Genomic DNA, 25,730 nt, shown 5'->3' on the forward strand with positions numbered 1-25,730 from the left:
CCTGTCCCACTGCTTCCAGAGATCTCACTCCTTCCGGTCCGCCCTTGCTCTGCTGTCTTCAGCTCTCCACATTGGGTCTTTCAACCTCAACCTCAGTGTCCTCTCATCTAAAAAGGTAAAAAGGTTCCTCCTCCAGCTCCCACACTCTCTCTTACCTTCCATTTATAAGGATGCTTCTATAGAGTGGTCTACCTGGGAAGTCTCCTTCGCTGCCTGCCCTCCTGATCTCCCTGTAATCGAGCTGTTTCTTGCAGAGCTCTACCGCAGTTGCCTTTCCTCCTCGTTCCTCTTTGCTTAATCCAGTGCTCATTCTGGCCCTATTTTACTTGATCTCTGAGCGTTTGACGTTACCAGCCATTCACTCCTTGAAATTTTCTTCCCTGTGGCCCTTGAGACCACTCTTGCCTGGTTTTTTTTTTTTTATTTTTTTTCCCACCCAAAGCCCCAGTAGATAGTTGTGTGTCATGGCTGCACATCCTTCTAGTTGCTGTATGTGGGACGCAGCCTCAGCATGGCCGGAGAAGCAGTGCGTCGGTGGGCGCTCGGGATCTGAACCCGGGCCGCCAGCAGCGGAGTGCACACACTTAACCGCTAAGCCACGGGGCCGACCTGCCTGTTTAAGTCTGTGTGCCCCTCCTTCTTTCTCCTCTAAAGGGCCCTTTTCTCCCCAGCTCTTAACTGTTAACATTCACCAGCGTTTCATCTTCAGCCTTCCCCACAATATATAAACATGTTCAAGCTTGTATCTTCAGAGCAAAATTTCTTTTGCCTGTGTTCCCCTCTAAGCTACTACTATATCTGTCGGCATTTCTTGACAGCTGTGCCTTTTAGATAGGCACAAATTTAGATAGTTCCTTTTCTGAAATCTGAAGACACAGAGCAAGATTTCAGAAACCCCTTTCTGGAATGCCTTCCCCCAAACTTTATATACCAGTTTTTCAGTTTGCCTTCTCTGCACAAATCTTCCTGGGTTATTGAGACAGCATTATTTTATCCTCCTTTGCTCACTCAGTACTATTCTATTAGAACATTAATTACTGTTTGCTTTGTATTGTGTGTATATTTCTACCTCATCAAATAGAATGAGATTTCCCCGAGAGTAGGAAAAAATTTTTTTTATCTTTTTAATGGAACAGAAACCTCCTTCTTGTCTTATACATAGTATACAGTTAAATGCTGGTTCAGGTATTTTAATGGTTATATTGTTTTGTTTTGTTGGCCATGGGGAGAAGCCCAGTGCACTATAAAGTATAGGCAGGAGACTTGTGGCCCCTGGATTAACAGCTATACTGTAGTAAGAGTAGTGGTGGACTGATGAAGTGGTGGACGATTGTGATTGCTCCATTAGGAGGATAAAAAGGGATGTTGTTGCCAGACAGCTGCTTCTAACAGCTTTAGAGAGAATGGAAGGAGGAAAGTGTGGGCACTTACAGATGACATAAACTATAAATGAGCACAGTTGATAGGATGTTAGTCAGTTAGGATGCTCTCAACTACAGGTAACAGAAAACTTATACTTGGCATAAACAACAAGGATACATTTATGATATTTTAGGAAATTTGTAAGTAAGGCAGTTCCAGGTAGCTCAGTGATATCAAGGACCCAGATTCCTTCTATTTTTTTTTTTCTATTCTGCCACCTTTATAAATTAGTGTCTTAAACTGGCTTCCCCATGGCCCAAGATAGCTGCCACCGCTCCAGACATCACTTACAAATGAATGTCTCAAGGCAGAAAGGGGAATATTCCTTTTAAGAGCCCAAGCCTCCTTTTAAGAGTGAAGAAAACCTCAGAAGTATTTCCAGCAGACTTACCTTGTCACAGTGGCCAGAATTGTGATATACGCCCAATGTTGGCAAGAGGAATGAGAGCATCACCTGGGAGCTTGTGATAAGTACAGGTGCTTAGGCTTCACCCTAGACGTACTGAACTAAGAAAGAAATTTGGGGGGTAGGTGGGACCCACCATTCTGTGTTTTCACTAGCACTTCAAGTAATTTTGAGGCACATAGAGTTTGAGAACACTGGCTTAGAGCAATCGTGATTCATCTCTTGGGGTTGAGGAAAGGCCTAACCTCCCTTAAAGGACATGAAGCCAGGAAGAGGATAAGAGAGAAGGGAGAGGGAAGGAATGGATGTTGGATGCACAACCAAAAATGTCTACACAGTTGACTCAGGGAGTAAAGGGAATAAGATCTTTCTTAGTGTCCGCTACCGTTGCTGCCCTCTCTCCCCCTTTTATTCTGCTCTAGCTGGGCCTCCACACCCAGTGCTGATCTGCCTGCTTAGTCTTTGAGGCAACAAAGGCGACCTCAAAACTGTGACTTCTTGGTTGTTTCTGATTATCATACCACCACTTACTGAGCTTAAAAAGTATTTTAAGTTAAAAGATTTTCTGGCAGATTTTTAATAAGCATAGATTAATAAATACTGTTTTCCTTTTTCTAATTTTACTGTTTCTATCTAGCTGTAATACCATTTTGCTTTTTGATAGGTTTCCTAAAAGACAGAAAAATGGAGGAATCAGTAAACCAAAAGCAACCATTGAATGAGAAGCAGATAACCAATTCTGAAGATGGATATGTATGGCAAGTCACCGATATGAATCGACTGCACCGGTTCTTGTGTTTTGGTTCTGAAGGTGGGACTTACTATATCAAAGAACAGAAGTTGGGCCTTGAAAATGCAGAAGCTTTAATTAGATTGATTGAAGATGGCAGAGGATGTGAAGTGATACAGGAAATAAAGTCATTTAGTCAAGAAGGCAGAACCGCAAAGCAGGAGCCTACGCTCTTTGCACTTGCCATTTGTTCCCAATGTTCTGACATAAGCACAAAACAGGCAGCGTTTAAAGCTGTGTCTGAAGTTTGTCGCATTCCTACACATCTCTTTACTTTTATCCAGTTTAAGAAAGATCTGAAGGAAAGCATGAAATGTGGCATGTGGGGTCGTGCCCTCCGGAAGGCTATTGCAGACTGGTACAATGAAAAAGGGGGCATGGCCCTTGCTCTGGCAGTTACAAAATATAAGCAAAGAAATGGCTGGTCTCACAAAGATCTGTTAAGATTGTCACATCTTAAGCCTTCCAGTGAAGGTAAGCATAAGATCCTTGGGATGGGGGGGCAGGGGTTGGCGAGGGTGTGTGTGCGAATATCCTATAAACAGCAAATTTTTGACATAAGACTGTTATGTAATATTTTCTAGAAATATTCTTTCATTCTCAAAACACATTGACTAATTCAAATATGTTTAATGCCAACCTGGAATTGAACACCTACCACAGGCAATCCAGAAATTAAGTCAAGAATCAAATGACAGATTTACGGGTTAATATTCTAAATCTTAAAATGTCACCCTGCTAACTAGAATGCTCCCCAAGTGATTCTGGACTATGAAAGCAGCACGGACATGATTAAAGGTGTAGTAAGCAAGACGGCTCCTCGCCTGTACATGGCGGGTAGTCAGGCTGCGCTGCTCTAGCCCTTACCATTTGTTCCCCCCGTCTCCCTAGGGCATGTGTTCCATGGAACCTAAAGGCTGCCTGAAATAGCGCTGAACTTAACAATTCAGGATGTTAATTGTCTCCACGCAGTCAGCCAGGGGATCTGGTAACTTGGGCCAGTTGTTCTATGTCTGTGGGAAGAGACTTTTGAGAAGTTAGTTGAATCTACAGTAATCACTTAGTCCTTTTTAGAAGAGAAATAAGAAAAACTTTGGGGCAGGAAAAATTTAAATTGTGGACTTGCGCGAAAGTCAGCATGTCCAAAACTTGACGTTTTTTGACACTAGAACTGAAACTTGAGAAGACATCACCCATGTGGGTTCAAATTTCAGTCCTTAAGCCAAGTAACTTACCTCTTCTGAGTTTCTGTATCTTTATCTATTAAAGAAGGAAGAAGGGGAATAACCCTTACAGTTATTGTAACTAAATGTGATAATGTATATTAAAATACCACACACGGTTCCTGACGTAGTAGAAGGGCAGTGTTGGTTCCCTCCCCTTCCACGTATATTGTGTTATGATATCTTTATACGCAGAATCTCCTCAGTAATTCCTAATTTATCATTTTTTTTTTACTATAAATGGATTTTTTTCAAGTGAAATTTAAGCAGTAAATCATTGTAAATATTTATATACACAAACATTTGTATTTTGATTTTTTATTAGAAATTACATGCTTGTTTTAAAATAGCTATAGAATACCGAAAGTAGGAGTCCTGCCCTTCAGAAGAAGTCACTATATATGATATGTTGTATATTACTCCAGGGTTTTCCTAAACATAGCGCTATGTTTTATTTTTTTTAATTTTACATACGTTCTTTGTTTCAGTTAAAAGTATATGATTGATATTTTTTCGGGTCAGTAGAAATAGTTGCATGTATACCATTGTATGAATACACCAGAATTAGCTAGTCTCTTACTGATGACAGTTAAGTAGCTTCCTGTTTTTTGTACAATTACAAAAATACTGCAAAAAAACTTGTATAGTGTAAATATTTCTATAATGGTTAAATCCACAAAGAATATATGAAAGTGACCAGTTTCCCCACATTTATGCACTGACTATTACCAGTGTTTTTTAATCTTTGCCAATAGGATAGGTGAAAAATTATATCTTCTTATTTAAATTTGTATTTTTGGGCCAAAGCTTATCTTTTCATGTGCTTACTGATTATTTGTATTTTTTGTGGATTATATTGTATCTTTGCCCTTTTATTCAATGAGTTGTTTTTCTTTTTAATATTGATTAGTCACCATTCATTGATTCATCAAATACTTATTGAGCACCTACTATGGATGGGCACTGTTCTAAGAACGTGGGATACATAGTATAGGAATTAATTATTTTATATACATTGTGTGCATTTTTACCCCATTTTTTTGCTTTGTCTTTCAGTCTTTTTGATGGGGGGGGTGTTTCTGGCACACCAAAGTTTGGAATTTTAATGTAATCAAAGCTGTCCATGTCTTTCTTCATAGGTTTTGTTTTGTGTTTGGTTTAGAAAGGCCTTTTCCAACCTAAAGTCATAAAAATATTTACCTGTCGTTTTTTCCTAACATATTCATGCCTTACTTTTCTTACTTTTAAATCTTTGATCCAGTATGAGAAGAATGTAAGGATCCAGCTTTGCCTTTTGAGACACTACATAATGCTGTGGACCTAAGTGCTAGTTCTAATAGGAAAAATTAGTTTCTGTATTTGTGCAAATAGTTATTCAGGGTTCTTAATTCTTGGTCTGTCAAATGAGGAATTAATAGAAGTTTCCTAAATTTACTCCCACATTTAATTCTAAATTTTTGAGGGCAGAACTCATCCTTAAAACCTTGTAATAATAGCAGTATATTTATGGCATAAAAGATCCCCAGGCTTCTCAGAGTGAAAGGAATTTGGAAACCAACTAAGCTACTGAACAAGTAATATTTTAATACCTTAACTGAAAAGTGTATTTAAAACAGATAAAACAAGTCAAAATGTGATTCAATTAATGAGGTATTTATTGTGTACCTACTGTGTGGCCAACACAAGTCTAGAACTTAGGTAGGAGAAAAATACTCATAAGACTGAATTTAAGGAAGTTTTATTTTAGTTGGAAGGACAAAATAGAAGACATGTTCACCTGAAACATTTAACCATTTAAGACAATGTAAGATTTTGTACTAAAATCTGGAAGATAGCAAGTCACAATACTTTAGAAGTTCCTGCATATCAGTATTAACTTTTGATCAAATTATTTACGTTAGAGTCCGGAAATAGCACATAGGCACAGTCTGCCTTAGAGATGCATTGGCCTGCACAGTATTTTAGAAAAAAATGAATTCTTTGCCAACATCACGTTAAAAAATTAGAAGACATGACATAAAAATCCATATTCTGGCTTCTTTTGAAAATATATTTTTTTGGCAGCACTAAGCCGGTACTTCACTAAAATGTTTGTCAGGGCATACTCTCTTTAGTTCACTACAGCCCCACACTCTATTATGTCAATGGCCTGTTTCATTTGTTTATTATACCCACCTTTCCCCCATAGACCTTTGAATGTGATAACTCAGTGTTCCCTCCCACCCCCGGCTTTTACAGAAGTGGAAAGTAAGGCCTAGAACGATCACACAGCCGTTTATTGGCAGAGTGTGGGCTGGAACCCAGATTTCCTCAACCCCTAATCCAAAGGTCTTTCAACTATGAAAAGAATTTGTAGAAGAAATGAACATTATGTTTCTTTTTTTTAATTTGGGCTGTAATACTTTCTTAGTTATTAAAAAAAAAATTATAGATTACCTGCCTTCCTGTCCACTTCCACTCATCTCTGCTGTTCATAAATGCACACTTAGTTAGCAGCTGAAAGGGACAAGTGAATATGAGATTAATTGAGAAGATCTGTACTTTTGTGAGTTGTTCTGAGATTGTGGATCTGAGATAGGCACTGTCTACCAAAGTTTCTAATACTAGTGTCTCAAAAACACAGCAGCTCTATACTAAAATGACTTAGGATATAGGAGGTTTTTCTCCAAAGTCTCATATTGAAACAGTTATGATGGAATAAGCATAATTAAGTGACTCTATTTCCTTAAATATGTTATATCACCGAAAGCAGCCTTGCAGTTTGAAGTCAACGCCTGTGTGTCTAGCTATGCCTGTCACATAATGCATTCTCAGTAAACATGTTCTGTTTTTTACCTAGTAATCCTACATGCCTTTTCAATTCTTTATTTTGTTAAAGGACTTGCTATTGTGACCAAATATATTACAAAGGGCTGGAAAGAGGTCCATGAATTATATAAAGAAAAAGCACTTTCTGTGGAGACTGAAAAGTTATTAAAGTATCTGGAGGCTGTAGAGAAAGTGAAGCACACAAAAGATGAGCTGGAAGTCATTCATCTAATAGAAGAGCATAGATTAGTTAGGGAACATCTTCTAACAAATCACTTAAAGTCTAAAGAGGTAAGTAAATTATAATATGTTATAGCGTGTGATGAAACATAAATAATTTATATGTGTTAAAAGGGTAACTATATATTTGGGTAACTGTATATTAATATTTTTTAAGGAAAAATGAAAATATTTTTATCTTGAAATTAGTGTTTGTTTAAAGTACGTAACACACTGCCCAGATGTAGTTGGCATTCAGTAAGTGTTAGTTCCGATCCAGAAAATATGCTGGTTAATTTGACTTGCTAATTAAAAATAAATAAATAAAATGGTTCTATGCAGGTCCTTCATAAAATATACTTCATTTTCTTGCTCTAGTAAAGAGCAAGTTAGTTTTTTGATAAGCCTTTGACCAGTTCGCACAAATTTTTGTTTAGAAAGTGCTCTGAACCCCAAAAGAAACCCTTAGAGAATATATCATTAATATCATTATTGATATAGCTGTTACACTGATTCATTTCTTCTTAATTCCTTATATTTCTGCCTATGTTATTGCAATAGATATGGAAGGCTTTGTTACAAGAAATGCCTCTTACTGCATTACTAAGAAATCTAGGAAAGATGACTGCCAATTCAGTGCTTGAACCAGGAAATTCAGAAGTATCTTTAGTATGTGAAAAACTGTGTAACGAAAAACTGTTGAAAAAGGTAAGCATTACCTTTGTTAGCTACTACTAATTGAAAAAGTTGGCTCCTAAATTTTAGAAATACAGTCAGCACATTTTTTAGGTGTTCGCAGACTTTTATCTTACCAAATTGCATTTTGACTCTGAAATCTAAGATTAGTATGTCCTCATTTTTCTCTTTTCTTTATGAAGTAGTATTTATTAGCTATAATAACAAAAATCTAAGACATAACTACAATTTTTCATTTGAATTTTGCGTTTACTTTCTGTGTTTGTCTTGTTTCTAGGCTCGTATACATCCATTTCATGTTTTAATTGCATTAGAAACTTATAAAATAGGGCATGGGCTCAGAGGAAAACTGAAGTGGTGCCCTGATGAAGACATTCTGACAGCTTTGGATGCCGCTTTTTATAAAACGTTTAAGGTAATGGTTTGATTTTTGTTTTAAAACAAATGACCCAATTAGGACTTAATATCTTTTGTAAAAACACATTTTAAAGGTGATATTAATAGTTTAACCATTTTTGATTAGATATTCGTTTGTTTTTCCTTGTTCATATGAAGGTGGGTATAAAATTAACATTTTAAGTTTATGAGTAAAGTATTTCTCCCTGCCTTTGGGCAACAACCAATTATCCTAAGATCATTTTGACAAGTTTTAAATTACCAAATTTAAAATTTTGCATTCCTGTGGAGTCCTTTGACTTAGTCCTCTGTCCTCTGTTTTTCTCATTAATCAGTAGTGGATCTCCTCTGTCTTGAGAGGAAGTGATTTTTTTAGGAATGGAACTCCTACATCAGAGCCATAAGTTAAAATTTTTGGTTTTAAAAATTTCTTGCTATTCAACAAAATACTAGCAACCAAATTCCGCAACAAGTTAAAGGGATTATACAAGTGAGATTTATCCTCAACATACAAGGTTGATTCAATATACAAAAATCAGTCAATGAAGATCGGTCAGTAGATCAGTCTATTAATAGAATGAAGGGACAACTACATGATCATCTCAATTAATGCAGAAAGAGCGTTTGGCAAAATTCAGTACCCTTTCATGATTTAAAAAAACCCTCAATAAACTAGGAATAGAAGTGAACTTTCTCAACGTGATAAAGGCCATATATAAAAAACCCACAGCTATCATTATACTCAATAGTGAAAGAATGAAATTTTTTTCCTCCAAGATAAGGAATAAGACAAGCATGCCCACTTTTTCCACTTCAATTCTACATAATACTGGAAGTTCTAACAGGCAAGAAAAAGAAAAACAGCATCCCAATTGGAAAGGAAGAAAAATTATCTCTGTTCTCAAATGACGTTATCTTATATGTAGAAAACCCTAAAATATCCACAAAAAACTGTTAGAGCTAACAAACGAATTCAGCAAAATTGTAGGACATAAAATCAATAGGCAGAAATCAGTAGTATTTTTATACACTAGCAATGAACAATCTAAAAGCCAAGTTAAAACATTTCCATTTATAATAGCATCCAAAAGAATAAAAGACTTAAGAATAAATTTAACTATGGAGGTGCAGACATATACTGGAAACTACAAAACATTGCTGAAAGAAATTTAAGAAGACATTAATAAATGGGAAGATATCCAGTGTTCATAGTTTGAAAGACTTAATATTGTTATGATGACAGTACTACCCAAAGCGATCTACAGATTCAGTGCAATCTCTATGGCATGTTTTGCAGAAGCAGAAAACCCGTTCTAAAATGTATGTGGACTCTCAAGGGACCCCAGATAGTGAAACCAATCTTGAAAAAGAACAAAATTGGAAGACTCACACTTCCAAACCTACAAGTTTCAAAACTTACTACAAAGCTACAGTACTTAAAACAGTGTGGTACTGGCATAAAGACAGACATATAGATCAATGGAATAGAATAGAGAACCTAGAAATAAACTGTCACGTATATGGTCAGTTGATTTTTGACAAGAGTATCAAAACAGTTCAATGGGGAAATGACAATCTTCAACAGGTGGTGCTGGGGAGACTGGATATCCACATGCAAAAGAATGAACTTGGACCATAACTTCAAACTATATACAAAAAATTAACTCAAAGTGGATCAGTAGGGGGCCGGCCCCGTGGCATATCAGTTAAGTGTGCGCGCTCCACTGCTGGCGGCCCGGGTTCAGATCCCGGGCACGCACCGACGCACCGCTTGTCAGGCCATGCTGTGGCAGCGTCCCATATAAAGTGGAGGAAGATGGGCACGGATGTTAGCCCAGGGCCAGTCTCCCTCAGCAAAAAAAGAAGAGGATAGGCATGGATGTTAGTTCAGGGCTGATCTTCCTCACAAAAAAAAAAAAAAAGTGGATCGTTGACCTGTATTTAAGAGCTAAAACTATAAAACACTAGAAGAAAACATAGGAAAAAGCTTTATGACATTGGATTTGGCAATAGGTTCTTAAATATGACAGCAAAAGCAGAGGCAACAAAAGAAAAAGTAGGTAAGTTGGACTTCATCAAAATTTAAATCTTTTGTGCATCAAAGGACACTTGAAAGTGAAAAGAGAACCTAAAGAATAGGAGAAAATATTTGCATATCATATATCTGATAGGGGTTTAATGTCCAGAACATATATATAAACAACTTGTACAACTCAACAGTAAAAATACAAACAACCCAATTCAAAAATAGGCAAAGTATTTGAAGAGACGTTTCTCCAAAGAAGATAGACAAATGGCCAATAAGAACATGAAAAGATGCTCAGCATCACTAGTCATCAGGGAAATGCAAATCAAAACCACAGTGAGATACCACTTTACACATAGTTGGATGGCTCTTAACAAAAAGCAGAAATAACAAGCATTTGGAACTATATGGAGAAATTGAAACCCTGGTGTATTGCTGTTAGGAATGCAAAGTGGTGCAGCCCCTGGGGAAGATAGTTTGGTTATTCCTCAAAAAGTTAAACATAGGATTACCGTACCATCCAGCAATTCCACCACCCATGTATATACCCGAAAGAGTTGAAAACGGACTCAAACAGATACTTGTACATGAATATTTGTAGGATCATTATTCACAATAGCCAAAAGGTAGAAACAACCCAAGTGTTCAACAGATGAATATGTAAACAAGGTATGGTATATACATACAGTGGAGTATTCAGTCTTACAAAGGGATGGAATTTGAAAGACACTACAACGTGGATGGACCTTGAAAATGTTATGCTAAGTGAAATTAGCCAGACACAAAAGGACATGTATTATGTAATTCCACTTATATGAAGTATCTGGAACAGGCAAATTCATAGAGACCGAAAGTAAAACAGAAGTTGCCAGAGGCTAGAGGGAGGTGGGAATGGGGAGTTGTTATTAATGTGTACAGAGTTTGTATTTGGGATGATGAAAAAGTTCTGGAAATAGTAGTGGTGATTATATAACATTTTGAATGTACTTAATGCCACAGAATCATGCAATTAAAAATGATTAAAAAGTAAATTTTATGTTATTTGTATTTTAATACCACAAAAAACAATTTGCTAGAAATTTCCTGTTTTCTTCATGAGGAAAGATTTAAAAAACAGGGAGATGTTAACTTCTTCAAATAAAATTATTAAATGGGCTATTTTATTTCCTTTGTTTTACCTGTAGTAAAAGCTAAGCATTGTTAAATACTTGTCAATTAATTGGTAAATCAAAAATCAGGCTTTTTATCTTAGAGAGTCTTTCAAATGAAAGATAACTAAATATGATTTGTTAGAAATTTAATCTACTTATAATTTCTATGATTGCTTTTGATTTGTTTTATTTTGTTTTCTCTTCAGACAGTTGAGCCAACTGGAAAGCGTTTCCTGCTGGCTGTTGATGTCAGTGCTTCTATGAACCAAAGAGTTTTGGGCAGTGTGCTCAACGCTAGCACAGTGGCTGCAGCCATGTGCATGGTGAGGACACCTCAGACAATTTAGGATGTTTGCCACCCTACAAAATGTTTATTGTGGGGCAAAATTGTAAAGTTAGGGGGCCGGCCCGGTGACACAAGTGGTTAAGTGCAGCGGCCTGGGGTTCGCCGGTTCGGATCCCAGGCACACACCGACGCACTGCTTGTCAGGCCATGCTGTGGCGGCGTCCCATATACAGTGGAGGAAGATGGGCACAGATATTAGCCCAGGGCCAGTCTTCCTCAGCAAAAAAAGAGGAGGATTGGCAGATGTTAGCTTAGGGCTGATCTTCCTCACACACACACACAAAAAAATTGTAAAGTTAGATATGATCCAGAATTATGTTTTCACTTATTTTTGTCATTTTGGTTTATTTGGCACACTTTCATTTCGTTTAAATATCATTTCATATCTAAAGATAATTAAAAATTAACCAAGTTCTAAGTATGTTGTATATATACTTAAGTATATTATATAATTATATATACTTAGGTATGTACAGTATCATAGGTGTATTGAAAAAGCATGTCTAAAGAACAGTCAGAATAGAAATTTTAATTTGACAACAAAAGATTAAATATTAATAGTATTTTGAGGGAGTAGATAATGCCTAGAGAAGTTATTAATGAGTAGAGAAGTTAAAAGATCAGGAACTAACAACAGTCAGGAGACTTTGGTTCTGGCCTGACTCTGTCACTGAATAGCAAGAAATGAATAATGGGTGGGCTTCTTAGTTCCTCTTCTGTGGCTTTATTCCTTATTTAATGAAATGAGAAGACTATATACTCTATTTGCTTTAAAGGATTGTTGTGAAAACCAGTGTCTTTGTAAGAGTTTGTGAAAGTACTTTAAAAGCTATACTGTTACTGTGTAGTTCCAAAACACAATAAGTTTAGAATTAAAATAAGCATCATAGAGTGTTTCTTTTAAAGATAAAGTTTTATGAACCTCAAGATACTATGTTTATTTCCCCCAAATCTGCTGAAAATTACTACCATTGAATTTTTCAGGTTGTCACACGAACAGAAAAAGATTCTTATGTAGTTGCTTTTTCAGATGAAATGGTACCATGTCCAGTGACTACAGATATGACCTTACCACAGGTCTTAATGGTTATGAATCAGGTAAGAAATTATTTTATTAAGTTTACTTAACATGTGTTGTATAATAATTTTATATTGATATCGTGACTGATATTAATAAATTTGTGAGAACAACTTGTTTCATCTAAATTTTCTCATGAGCACAAAATCAAAAAATATGTGCAAGCTTTGGAAAGGCCTGTATATTGCCTCTAAACAAAGAGATAATGTAAAAAGTAGTATTTTTAAGTACTTAGTTATTTCAAACATCTCAGTACAGAAACTAGAGCACTTTCTTTTATTGTTATTCATGTGTCTGTTCTGAGTTAGATCCCAGCAGGTGGAACTGACTGCTCTCTTCCAATGATCTGGGCTCAAAAGACAAATACAGCTGCTGATGTCTTCATTGTGTTCACTGATAATGAGACCTTTGCTGGAAGTGTCCATCCAGCTCTTGCTCTGAGGGAGTATCGAAAGGTAAAACAAATTCTAATATTCTTTCTCGCCCCAAATGAGAGTCAATTCTCAAACATTCACTAAATTTCAAAAAAATGATACTGAAGGTAGTTCTGTACCTTTGTGTGAGGAATACAATGTCAGTTCTGGACTCTGCAGTAGTTGAAATAAGAAAGTATTGGCTACACATATATAATTTATTTCAACCAGTTCCGATTCAATATATTACTAAGACTATCCTTTGCAAACAGTTTTTTGGTAATAATCAAAATATTTATTTTACCTGAACTATAAATTTTCTAATGATTCACTGTGCTCCTTGAAAAATTAAAGTATCATTTGTGAGTTTTCTTAAGGGACTACCTAAAGTGAAAGCAAAGCTGTATGTATAATCTATGTTTTAAGTTTATGGCTATTTCTGTATTCTAATCAGTGCTCTCCAATTGAGCTTTCTGAAATGATGGAAACATTCTATATCCACACTATCCAGTATGGTAGCCACTAGTCACACGGGTCTATTGAGCACTTGAATTGTTGCTAGTGTGACTGGAAGTAGCAGTAGAACTTCACCCCGTGGGAGACCTGCTGAATCAGAAACTCTGGGGCTGGGACTGTGTTTTAACAATCTCTTCTGGGGATTCTGATTTATGCTTAAGTTTGAGAACGACAAGTGAGAGAATAGAATTTGGAGTCAAGACAGCCTGGGTTCCAAGTCCTGGGTCTTTCTCTTTTACTAACTGTGGACCTGAGCAAATTATTTAACTGATAAATGTCATAGTAGTATATCACTACTATGATATATGTCATAGTGGTTAATAGTACTATGTACCGTTAAGGGTTGTTTTAACAATTACATTAATTACTTGAAAAGTTCATTATGGTGTCTGACATAGGGCACCCTGAGTAATTGTTGGTTTTTCTCAAAAACTCAATCATTTTAACCTTAAATCATAGCTGTAGAGGACAGGTTCCTACATGTGACATGTATGTATTAACACACAGCAAAGTCATAGACCAAATACTAATAATCCCGGGGAAATATTATTTATATGTACCCACACACACTGCCCCAGTGTTTGATATGTTAGTAAAAATGTCTGATGCCCCTGAATATCCTGGCAGATTTCCTAAGTACAGAGTCCCTGGGCTGCTCAGGAATGTATTCTACGGCCCATAGAACAAATAATAATATAAAACAGAGAAGCAAGAATTTCAGGCAAGTTGTTTACACAATTTTATTTTCTATTCTGAAGATCACATAGTCTGGCCCTGAAAGATTGGCAAATTTTATGAGGAGAAAACAAAATTGACTTTGTAATGAAAAGCTGTGATAGAATTTAGAGTGTTTAATTTTAGAGGTTATTTGCTTTTGCTTACATAGTAATTTTTTAAATATGTATTTTGATCTTTTCCTACAGAAGATGGGTATTCCAGCTAAATTGATTGTTTGTGGAATGACATCAAATGGTTTTACCATTGCAGACCCAGATGATAGAGGCATGTTGGATATGTGTGGCTTTGATACTGGAGCTCTGGATGTAATTCGAAATTTCACATTAGATGTGATTTAACCATAAGCACCAGCATGAGCTAAGAGGTCCGTTGCCATCAGTGATCTCACTAAAAATACGAAGCTACTTCCCAGCTAATCTTAATCCAATGAAAGATGATAAAATGATGGTATAGTATGTGCATAATGGAAAGTTTACCTTACCAAAAAAAAAAGAAAGGAAAAATCAGATGAGCCCAAAGTTCTTTCTGCCTACTAAACTAGCTCTTGGGAAATAGCTTCAGAATACACTGTAGCTCCCTCTATCTAATAGAGAACTTCTTATTGATAGAGACTGTAAATAGTCAAACAGTTTTGCTTTGCATAACAATCACATTTGTACTTAAAAGAAGTGAGAGCCAAAAGTGTAAGTAGTTTCATATCATGTCACTTGTTTCAGAAGTGCTTCCAGTTTTCTTAAATGTTTTCATTGGGAAAGGACAGCTTTGATAATGTCCATATACTCTGAAATGCACTGGACCATTTAACTGTGATGGAATATGAAACTCATCTGTAAACTTTTATACCAAGGAGGTAAAAAAAAAAAAAAAAAAGAAGATGTTTGATTAAATTATGAGTGAGTTTTACAAATTCCATTAAGAGTTTTCTAAGATCACATAAATAGCAGCTTTCTTAATTCAGTGAAAAAGATATTTTGTTTCTGATGTCTTGTTTACACTTGATTGTTACCATTAACTAGAAACATAATGGAAACCCCTGAGAAAAGACTCTAAAGTTTATGTCAGCTGAGGAAGTCTATTTGGTTTGCTTTTTGTTTGTTTGTTTTGGTGTATTTTATTGCTGTGAGTGAGGGGCGTGACTTGACAGTTTCCTCTGAATTATAACAGCATAACCTCAGGTAGTCACACTTTCTTTTTTTCATACTCTTAAATGAAAACAACATAAAATATTTCAAGCATTTAACTCCGCTCGTAATCTGAAAGTATGACAATTAAAATCTCAACTGTAAGCAGATTAGCTTTTTCCTTACTTTAAAATAAATATTGTTCTAATTACTTTTAACTATTTTTTTTAGCCAATTATAAATGGGTTTTAGATATTTTCTAATTGTAAGCATGTCAGTGGCCTCCTATGTCTTTGTCCATTATTCATTGTGGCAAAACATTCTTTTTTGATAGTATAAAAAAATAATAAAGCAAGGTAGGTCTTTCAGGTTTGAAAGGCAGTTTTTGAGTAGCATAGTTACCACTAACGAGTCTCTAAGAAATGATTTATTTCTATTTTATTCGTGTATATTAAACTTTCTTTTCACTACACTAAAGTGCATTTTGTTGAGCAAAGATCCCTTTGTGGGGAGGTTTAACTTTTGAAATGCCAGTATCTGCTCATAATTATATCATGGTTGTCTAAGATAGCTTACACATAAAACTTCAGCTTTTATGTATTCTTTAAATATTAATTAGGGATTTACTGGGGATTTATGAAGCCCTTTTCACTGTTATGTGAAAAGTCAAACTAGTAAGTGTAAATTATGGATATTTACATGCTTGGAAGGGTTAGAGGTTTTATGTTTTGTGGGGAAGGGGGACTTTAGTAGTGTTAGAATTTGTGTAGATATTTTCTTCTGTTTCATGGGAAATTTGGGCTCTAGGAGTGACAAGAAAATGCTCCTTTCAAAGTTATTTGACAGATTTATGCTGGCTCCAATATGTAGCCATTCCTTCAAGGCTAGCAATTTGTAAATGTTGTGATTTACCTGAGAACTTTTTGGTCAGCAAAGCTAATAGCACCCCTCCACCCCCACCCAAAATACATTGCTTCTGATGTCATTCTGTTTTTAACCCTCTGTCAAGCATTGGATATAATGTGTTAGCTACTTTTGATACATTAAAATATTACGTTCAGGTTGAATTTAAAGTTTAAACAACCTAATAGAATTAAGTTCTCGTTTTTGAATTCTTTAAGTAAACCAAGATCTTAAAAGTTATAACATGATCTAATTTTTTATTCCTAATAGAAATGTTTAATGGAATATAGTATAAGTTTATTTCCCTCAGTTATGTACTATCTCTGTAGTGGTTTTAAACAGATATATTCACAAGCGAATATTAAATCCATCAGAGAAATCAGATTAGATGTGACCTTTTTGAAGTATTTAGGTAAGTCTCATTAAATAGATTAGGGTGAGATTTAAGAAAGAAGAAAAAGAATACTAAAAGGAGCCACCCCAGAAAGTAACTTTATTTTCAAATCATGGAATTTTAGAGCTGGAAGAAACCTCTGAAATTTAAAAGGTAATTTTTTAATTTAGGGATCCGAGGTCTAAGAGAGTGTGGCTTTGGAGCACTAGATCTAGAAATCTTGGTCTCTTCGTTCCCATCCCAGTGTTCATTTCTCCACAAAATGGAAAACACTGACTCCCAAGAGTAGGGGATAAAATAGTTACTCAGACTTTTATCTTTCTAGGTATTAGGAAGTAGTCTATATACATGATTGCTTTGGGAGTAGAAAAACAGAGAAATTGTGAACATGTAGACTTCTGCAGTTCATAGTAATCCCCAAGCACAATTAACATCTTAATAACCTGTGTTCCTATATAACATACTCCTATAGAAAAAATAAAAAACTTACCTCATTATGAATAAAATGTACTCAAGTGATAAAGAAGTTTTATTTTCTGAATTACTGAATTACTTTTAGAATTACTGCTACATTAATATGTAGGGAAATGTTGCTTTTAAAAACAATCCTAAGAAAATAAATGAACTTTATTTCCTAGAAAATATGTAAATATTTTCAAGATATAGTTGTAATTAGTAAAACAAAAATTAATCTTATAATCCTACTCTTGTTAGTTGAAATTTCTTAGATCCCATTTAGTAACACTGTTATAATAGTTTAGTAACTTTTATGGGAACATTAGTGAGGAAGATACTAGTAAATGGAATTTAGTGTTACCCCTCTGGAATTGCTTTTGCTTTATCTAATTTACTGTGTGACTGTAGACAACCAATTTAACCTATGTGATTCAATTTTGCTATCTTTAAAAAGTAACATATCTGATGCCTGAATCATCAATGATGTAATATTTATAGAAAAGTTTAAATTGGGAGGAAGGCTTGCAATACCAATTAGAACTTTTTTAAAATTAAAAACATTCTTATAGGATATGTGTTTTGAAAGATAAAATGTTTTAGAACAATAGCTCAATTTTTTAAAACACTCCTATTCTGAGTGGCAATATGTAAGAAAATTTTTCACAGCAAAGGTGAGTCTTGACTAAGAAGCCACTATTCTCTGGTCAAGAGAAAAAGGGAATATGTTCCAAGTCTAAAATCCCTTTGGATAGACCTAGAAAAACAAACTCATCCTCTAAAATGAGGAGATGCTATTAACAAACATTTGCTTAGTCTTTTAAAGTAACTGGTAAATCTACAAATGATAGAATACCATTTTAGCAGGCTTTTTTTCTCATTCTCTGAGATTTTGCAAAACCAATATAAAAATATTTTGGGAAATTTAGGACAGAATTCCTGAATAAATTTGAGGATCTGACAGTTTAAGTGAGAAACATCTTTAAAAGCACAATAAAACTGCTTTGTTGTATTTACTGTAAGGGTTTTATTTAGTATTTTGCTGTCTGCCCCCCATCTCTTATTTGTTGAAAGATTACTTTTATACCTCTATCTTTCTTTTAAAATTCCTTTCGACATTTTTATCTTCTGTTTCTTTTTCTAGTCCTGCTCCACCTGGGTAATAAAATGAATGACAGGAAAGTCACCCATATTTAGGTTTGGGATGAATCTTTTGCAGATTGCTTTTTTTTTTTTTTTTGTGAGGAAGATCGGCCCTCAGCTAACATCTGCCAATCCTCCTCTTTTTTGCTGAGGAAGACTGGCCCTGGGCTGACATCCGTGCCCATCTTCCTCCACTTTATATGGGATGCTGCCACAGCATGGCTTGCCAAGCAGCACCTCAGTGCATGCCCGGGATCCGAACCGGCAAACCCTGGGCCGCCAAAGGGGAGCGCACGCACTTAACTACTTGCGCCACCAGGCCGGCCCCTGCAGATTGCTTTTTGTTCCATATAGATTTAAGATCATATTTTTTCAAATTAATAATGGGCAGGTCTGTTGGAACAATAATTGGATTGATATATTCTCTCCCCAGATCAAGTTATGTCATATACCTTTTGTATTAGATGTTTGCAGAAATTTTGTGGCCTTTGAATAAGATCAATTATTCAGCCTTTCTTTGCAATTATAGATGTACCTAGCCCTTAGAAAAAGAATTAACTGAATACTCTTTCAGAAAATAGCATGTCTCAATGCTTCTGTTTCCATAACTATAAAGACCTATATTAGAATCTTTTGTCTACTAAATACTTCCATGAGGTTATAGCATAAAAGATCTTGTAAATAACTTGTATTCACGTTCAACATTTTTTTTAATTGGTGGATTTTTGTATTTGCTTTTGAAAAGTTATTATGAAGTGAATTTAAAAATTAATCCTGTGGTAATATTTTTCATGTAGAAAACTAATGCAGTGAAGCATACTGTTTGAATAAAATTATAATAATTGACAGGTTTTTCCTAAACCCTGAAAATACTAAATTATATTGGAAATTACTAGAAAGAAACATAAACTAGAGTTATGTTGCAAAACTCTATTACTGAAATTAAGGTGAGAATGAATTTTGTACATACAATGAAAATATACAAAAGCTGTTTCTGAGCCTAAAGAGATTTTTCCCTTTGCTTCTATTTAATTTAGCACCACCATGATTACTCTTAATTTTATGAACACAAGTGATAATATTTAATTTTAAAATATATTTAAATTTCTGTACCTTTAGAAGTTATCAGAATCTGTGCTTGAACAAAAGAAATGGTAAGTTAGCTATGATTCTGCTGGTTTCACTTAACGAACACTTGGATTGTTAAGGGTAGTAAATGAGGTTAAATAAGGCCTTGTTATTTTATATACCATTACCATATAACTGATAGAATATTACATCAATACAAACATTGTATTGAAACTTCTGTTCAAATTACTTGTTAGGCTTTGTTTGCAATTAAACTGTTTAGAATCCATACACAGCCAAATTAAATTTAAAATATTAATTAATAGTAACCAAGAAAAAATGTCTTTGTTGCACTATTATTCTAAATATAGTATGGTGTGATGACGTAACTTTTGTAATGCGTTTGAGTTATATTTTCTTCCTTTTATTGTCAGCTTCTGATGATGAAGAAATTCTCCAAAGTGATGATACATGAAATCATCATTTTTAAAAAATTGGTTGAGGAAGAATTGTTATAGTCTAGTTCTAAACTGTCCATTTGCTTTATATAAAGGCTTTGATTTCCATAATTGACCACTTGATGAATATTTAAATTACACAAAATAATGCCTGCATAGAATAAAATTTAAGTATGCAAGAGCCTTAAAGTGAAAAAAATGAACCTTCTGACTGCCTTAAAATATGACTAGCTCTCCAACCCAGGCATACTAGTTACTTTCCATTGGGTCTGTTCACTAAGTAATGCCTTAATAGCGTTAGTGTTTCTGAAGTACAGAACTCAAGGGGTCTTCTAGAGCTTTCGCTTTTACATAATGAATGGAGATTGAACTGTTAAGTTTTAAAACCTGATTGTACATTAGCCGTTTAAGCACCCATTAACAGGATAATCTGGGTACACTGATGTGTTACACATACATGACTGTTAACATCAGTAATACTTTGTGGTAGTTTAAGGTTTTTTATTGTTTTCTATAACATTATCCGAGAAGCTGGACTTTCTGTAACATGATCTCCAAGGACCAAGTTGCATGTTTAAACACTCTGAATGGAAAATACAGTTGTACAGTTCCAAAAATGATTAATTTTTTAAGGGAATTTTTCAAGACAAAAGGCAAATATTTTGTGTCCAGCCTACAAGCAAATTTATTCAAAGAAGTAAATATAGTTGTAAAATTGCGACTGTTGTAATAAAAAGTATCCAGGCCAGTGATTTGTTTAATTATATTCACATTTTTACATTCACTTTGCCTTTCAAAGCAGGAATATTTTATAAAATTGAAAGAAAACTAAATTGTCAAGCTGGTGCTTAAAAGTATATAAAGTTTGGTTTATAACAAGTTTCATTTCAAAGGAAAAGACTCTGAAAGGAGGGGCGGGGGGTTTCCCAGGTCTGTTGATAAACTCACTGATGCTTTGTCGAGTCTTCCAAGTTTTCACTGTAAATAATATACCTAACAATGTAATTTTGCTGTTTTCTGATAGCAAATGGATGAAATACTAATGTATTAAATTTATTTCATGATAAAACAGTTTTCACCGAAACTGTGAACTCTTGATTTTCTCTCCTTTCTAGCCTTGCAAAGTACCATACTGAATATAAATCATTTTAGACATGCAGTGCAGGTGGGCACTATGTGAACTGGTTCTGGTTAATTGTATTGTAGAAATTGATAGACATACCAAATAAACTCTATGCACATCAAATAATTGTCTTTTTATTCTTTAAAGAAATAAGAACGTTAAGGTTATAATATGCCTTATAAAATCTAAGGCTCTCATGTGGCCCAGGTGGGTGGCGTAGTGGTTAAGTGCGTGTGCTCCGCTTCGGCGCCCCGGGGTTTGGAGGTTCAGATCCCAGGCACGCACCGATGCACCGCTTGTCAAGCCATGCTGTGGTGGCGTCCCATGTAAAGTAGAGGAAGATAGGCACGGATGTTAGCCCAGGGCCAGTCTTCCTCAGCAAAAAGAGGAGGATTGGCAACGGATGTTAGCTCAGGGCTGATCTTCCTCACAAAAAAATAGAAAAAAAAAATCTAAGGCTCTTAATATTTCAATAAGATGAAATTAAGGTTCGATAATTAATATTGGCCTTATAATGCCTCTACTTGTATATACCTATAATTATTTAAAATATATGTGATTGGGGATTTCAATTACAGGATCAAAACAACTGGATTTAATCAAAATGCATGTTCTTAAGGAGTTTTAAAACAGGATTCTTTTGTGAAAAAATTTACTCAAAGTTGCCTTTGGGAAAAGTTATGTTAACACCAAAAGTCAACTATGCAAATAAAAATATTTTGTTTCAGTACCAATTTGCAGAAATTTCTTTTCTCTCAGAATTCCCATAAAACTTTTCTGAAAAGTTATGAGATCTGAGCTGTAGGTTATGCAGAAGGGTGAGAGCAAGTTACATCAGAACTTACCTACCAAAATTTTGACCATTTGGTTGATTTTATAGTTCTCTTATGAAAGATGACAAAGTCAACAGTTTTATGGAGAAAGGAAGATTGCAAACTATACATTTCTTGATAGATGAAGAAAACTAGACTTAAAAAATTTTTAACAATATTAAACCTTATCAAGAAACTTTAAAAAATATTGCTCAAATGATATTTTTTATAATATTAGTAAACAATAAAGCCCAGATAAATTTTTTTAAAAGACTTCTTTTTTTTTTAACAGCTTTCAGCTTCCCACTTAGTTATTGTGGCAATTCAAGTGTAAATTGATTAGTGATAAAATGAGAAAACAAATGCCCATTTTTTTAATATTAATGGGCTCTCACTTAACAGTTTCTTTCAGAACTTAACATTAAAAATAAAATCAAGGACTGAAAAAAAAGATAACATTACTTTTTCTTAAACTAGTCACCATTCTCTTTCTAGCCTATGGTTCTGGAAAAAGAGCTGCCGAAATAACTCAGACCTAGGTTTTGGTTTTGATTTTGGGTTTTTTTTGTGAGGAAGATCAGCCCTGAGCTAATATCCACGCCAATCCTCCTCTTTTTGCTGAGGAGGATTGGCCCTGGGCTAACATCCATGCCCATCTTCCTCCACTATATATGGGACGTGGCCTCAGCATGGCTGGACAAGCGGTGTGTCGGTGCGCCCAGGATCCGAAGCCGGGCCACCAGCAGCGGAGCGCGCACACTGAACTGCTACGCCACCAGGCCGGCCCCTCATACCTAGTTTTGTCTTAAATTTATATTATACTTTTATCCAGCTGTAAAGCGTCATGTTAGGGATTGAATGTGTCTCCCCAAAATTTTTATGTTGAAACTCGAATCCCCAGTGTGATGGTATTTGAAGATGGGGCCTTTGGGAGGCAATTCAGTGTTGAGGGTGGAGCCCTCCTGATGGATTAGTGCCTGTATGAGAGGTGAGAGCTCACTTTTTCTCTCTGCCCTCTGCCATGTGAAGACACAGCAAGAAGATGGCCATCAGCAAACCAGGAAGAGCCCTTACCAAGAACCAAATTAAGCTGGCACCTTGATCTTGCACTTCTCAGCCTCCAGAAATGTGAGAAATAAACATTTGTGTCTAAACCATCCAGTGTATGGTAATTTGTTACAGCAGCCTGAGCTAAGACATGGAAAAGGAGAAGAAATGGAAATTCCCCTAAAATCTTAGCTAACCCTGATGGGTCCACAAGAAAACCATATTTCTGAGCCATTGGGATTATAATAGCCATTACATATTGAGTGTTTGCGCTGTCTATACCGAGCACCATGCTGTGTGATTGACATTCTCTCCATTTCTCAAATACTAAAGGAAGATGGTATTATCCATATTTTATTTAAAAAAGCTTACAGTTCTAAGAGATTAACCTACATCCTGGTTACACCTAGTAAGTGTGATTAGTGATTTGAACACCTCTGTCTTGTTCTAATAGATACACTCAATGTAAGTACCAGTTATGATTTTTTTCCCTGAGAATTTAGTGGTTTGTTGTGTTCCCCTATGCAAATCCCTCCCTGTTAACTGTAAGCTTTGTAACTAGCCTCTGCATAACCAGTTAAAACTAAAGCTCTTGGTCATCCAGGATTGACATGTCAGCAGGGCAGCTGCTCAGTCCTACAAGACTGCCCCCGAGAAGCCCACTTCAGATGCCAATCGCAAGTCCAGGTTGTTACTTGTGCTTCTGACGGACCGGCTGTAGATTGCCGGTTCCAACGACCTCTTCCTTGGGTTCAATTAATTTGCTAGAGTGGCTCACAGAACTCAGAAACATTTTACTTACTAGATTACCAATTTAGTATAGAAGGATCTAACTCAGGAACACTCAGATGGAAGAGATGTCTAGGGCAAGGTGTGGGGAAAGGGCAGGGAGCTTCCATGCTCTCTAGCATGTCACTCTCCCCGGATCGCCACGTGTTCACCAACCTGGAAGCTCTCCGAAGCCCATCCTGTTGGGTGTTTATAGAGCCTTCCGTACATAGGCATAACTGATTAAATCATTGACCATTGGTGCTTGAACTCCATCTCCACCCCTCTCCCCTCCCGCAAAGTTAGGGGTATGGCTGAAAGTTCCAACCCTCTAATCTCAAGGTTGGTTCCCCTGGCAATTGCTCCCAACCTCAGGGGCTTTCCAAAAGTCACCTCATTAACATAATAAAAGACATTTTTATGGCTCTCGTCACAGAAAATCCAAGGGTTTTAGAAGCTGTGTGCCAGGAATGGGATGAAGACCAAATATATTATTTATTATAAATCACAATATCACACAAGGTAATAGACTTCCTCTACTCTGTGACAAAGAATTTACAACATAGCAAGCATGTAAAATTTCTCATGACATAGGGCAAACTACAGGACTAAAGGACATCCCATTCTCTGCTCCATTCCAGAGTTAACTCAGCACGAGAATAACATAGTCCAAATTCTTGCTTTACGAAGGTCTCCTAATGGCAGTTTAATAAGTCCATGGAGGAAGCATCATTGATGGCAAATGGCCAAAAAAGCCACCAGCTGTCCTCTGTAGGACCATCCCAATTCCCTGGTCCATCTTGACCAGAACGCAGAAGCATTCCGCTTCTCTTAAAATCCATTTTCCTCCCACCGCTAAGGAAGAGTTTTCTCTTCCCAATGTCTGGTAATCTGCCCCATGTGACTCTGTGGGATCAGCTAGGAAAATGCTTCTTAGGCACTTAAAAACTTCTTGTTGATAGGAAGCTGGAAATATTGATTTGATTAGTAGAGTATCTAAAGTATTTTCAATTATTCCAAAATAAGACTGCCTATAGGAGAAATCTTTTTTTTTTTTTTGTGAGGAAGATCAGCCCTGAGCTAACATCCATGCCAATCCTCCTCTTTTTGCTGAGGAAGACTGGCCCTAGGCTAACATCCATGCCCATCTTCCTCCACTTTATGTGGGAGCCCTCCACAGCATGGCCTGACAAGCGGTGCCTCAGTGCATGCCGGGGACCCGAACCGGGGGCCGCCAGCAGCGGAGCCCGCGCACTTAACCACTGTGCCATGGGGCCGGCCCCAGGATAAATCTTGTTTGCTAAGTTTCTCTGAAAATCAGTATGAATAGTATTCCCAGTCTCAGAACTGAAGAATATCTATATCAGAAATTACTGTAGAGGGGCCGGCCCCGTGGCTTAGCGGTTAAGTGCGCGCGCTCCGCTACTGGCGGCCCGGGTTCGGATCCCGGGCGCGCACCGATGCACCGCTTCTCCAGCCATGCTGAGGCCGCCTCCCACATACAGCAACTAGAAGGATGCGCAGCTATGACAATACAACTATCTACTGGGGCCTTGGGGGAAAAAAGAAAGAAAGAAAGAAAAATTATTAAAAAAAGAAAGAAAGAAATTACTGTAGAGAAGTCACTCTAACCTCCCGTTCAACCTGGATCCCTTATAGAACATTTCCACCAGCCTTTCAACACATTCTGGAAAGCAGAACTCTCCACCTCACAATATAACTCAAGGACGTTTCTGAACTCTTTCAAAAGTTCATCCTCATACTGAAATCATCCTTCTTTTCATTTCTGCCCATAGGCACAGTTCTGTTCCCTGGAACTACTGAGTCATTAAACGAGTATTCTGGTTTCTCTGAAATAAATAAATTTCATTCCATCCTACAAATTTAATATACTTCTCTTACTCTAGAAGTAAAAAGTGTGAAGCCTTGTCACAATATAGTACAAGGATATGCCTAAGTTCACAGCTGTGTCTGTGAGAGCCTTACATCTTACATCTTAAATGAGTCCTCACCACCAAGAGCTATAAAGGTAGGAAGTTAACTCCTTCTGAAAACTAAGAAAAATAAAGAATCCCAAATGCTTACCTTCTAGCTCTTGGTTGTAAAATTCACATATAAATCCCTAATAAAACACATTCTTATCCTTTATACAACTCCACTCCTTCAGTTCTAAATAGCGTCCCTTTTGCTCAAGAATCGGCAAATAGGAAGA

The 25,730-nt window shown here is 36.1% G+C and overlaps 1 protein-coding gene across 3 annotated transcripts; it reads left to right on the top strand.

Annotated features, from left to right (window-relative positions):
- Positions 1-22,877, top strand: RO60 (Ro60, Y RNA binding protein). 3 transcript variants are annotated; one of them, XM_058533713.1, is made up of 9 exons: positions 1-115; positions 2,493-3,092; positions 6,720-6,940; positions 7,430-7,576; positions 7,842-7,979; positions 11,344-11,460; positions 12,468-12,581; positions 12,870-13,016; positions 22,733-22,877. In XM_058533713.1, the coding sequence occupies exons 2-9, from the start codon at positions 2,513-2,515 to the stop codon at positions 22,790-22,792; spliced, it is 1,524 nt and encodes a 507-aa protein (XP_058389696.1). In that variant the 5' UTR covers positions 1-115; positions 2,493-2,512; the 3' UTR covers positions 22,793-22,877. The 3 variants fall into 3 exon arrangements, with proteins under 3 accessions (XP_058389696.1, XP_058389695.1, XP_058389697.1); XM_058533712.1 differs by lacking the exon at positions 22,733-22,877 and adding an exon at positions 14,414-17,172 and having other exon boundaries at positions 3-115; XM_058533714.1 differs by lacking the exons at positions 1-115; positions 6,720-6,940; positions 22,733-22,877 and adding an exon at positions 14,414-17,172 and having other exon boundaries at positions 3,055-3,092.
- The last annotated feature ends 2,853 nt before the right edge of the window (positions 22,878-25,730 follow it).

This window comes from Diceros bicornis, chromosome 38 (genome assembly GCF_020826845.1).
Source record: "Diceros bicornis minor isolate mBicDic1 chromosome 38, mDicBic1.mat.cur, whole genome shotgun sequence".
Classification (NCBI taxonomy): Eukaryota; Metazoa; Chordata; class Mammalia; order Perissodactyla; family Rhinocerotidae; genus Diceros; species Diceros bicornis.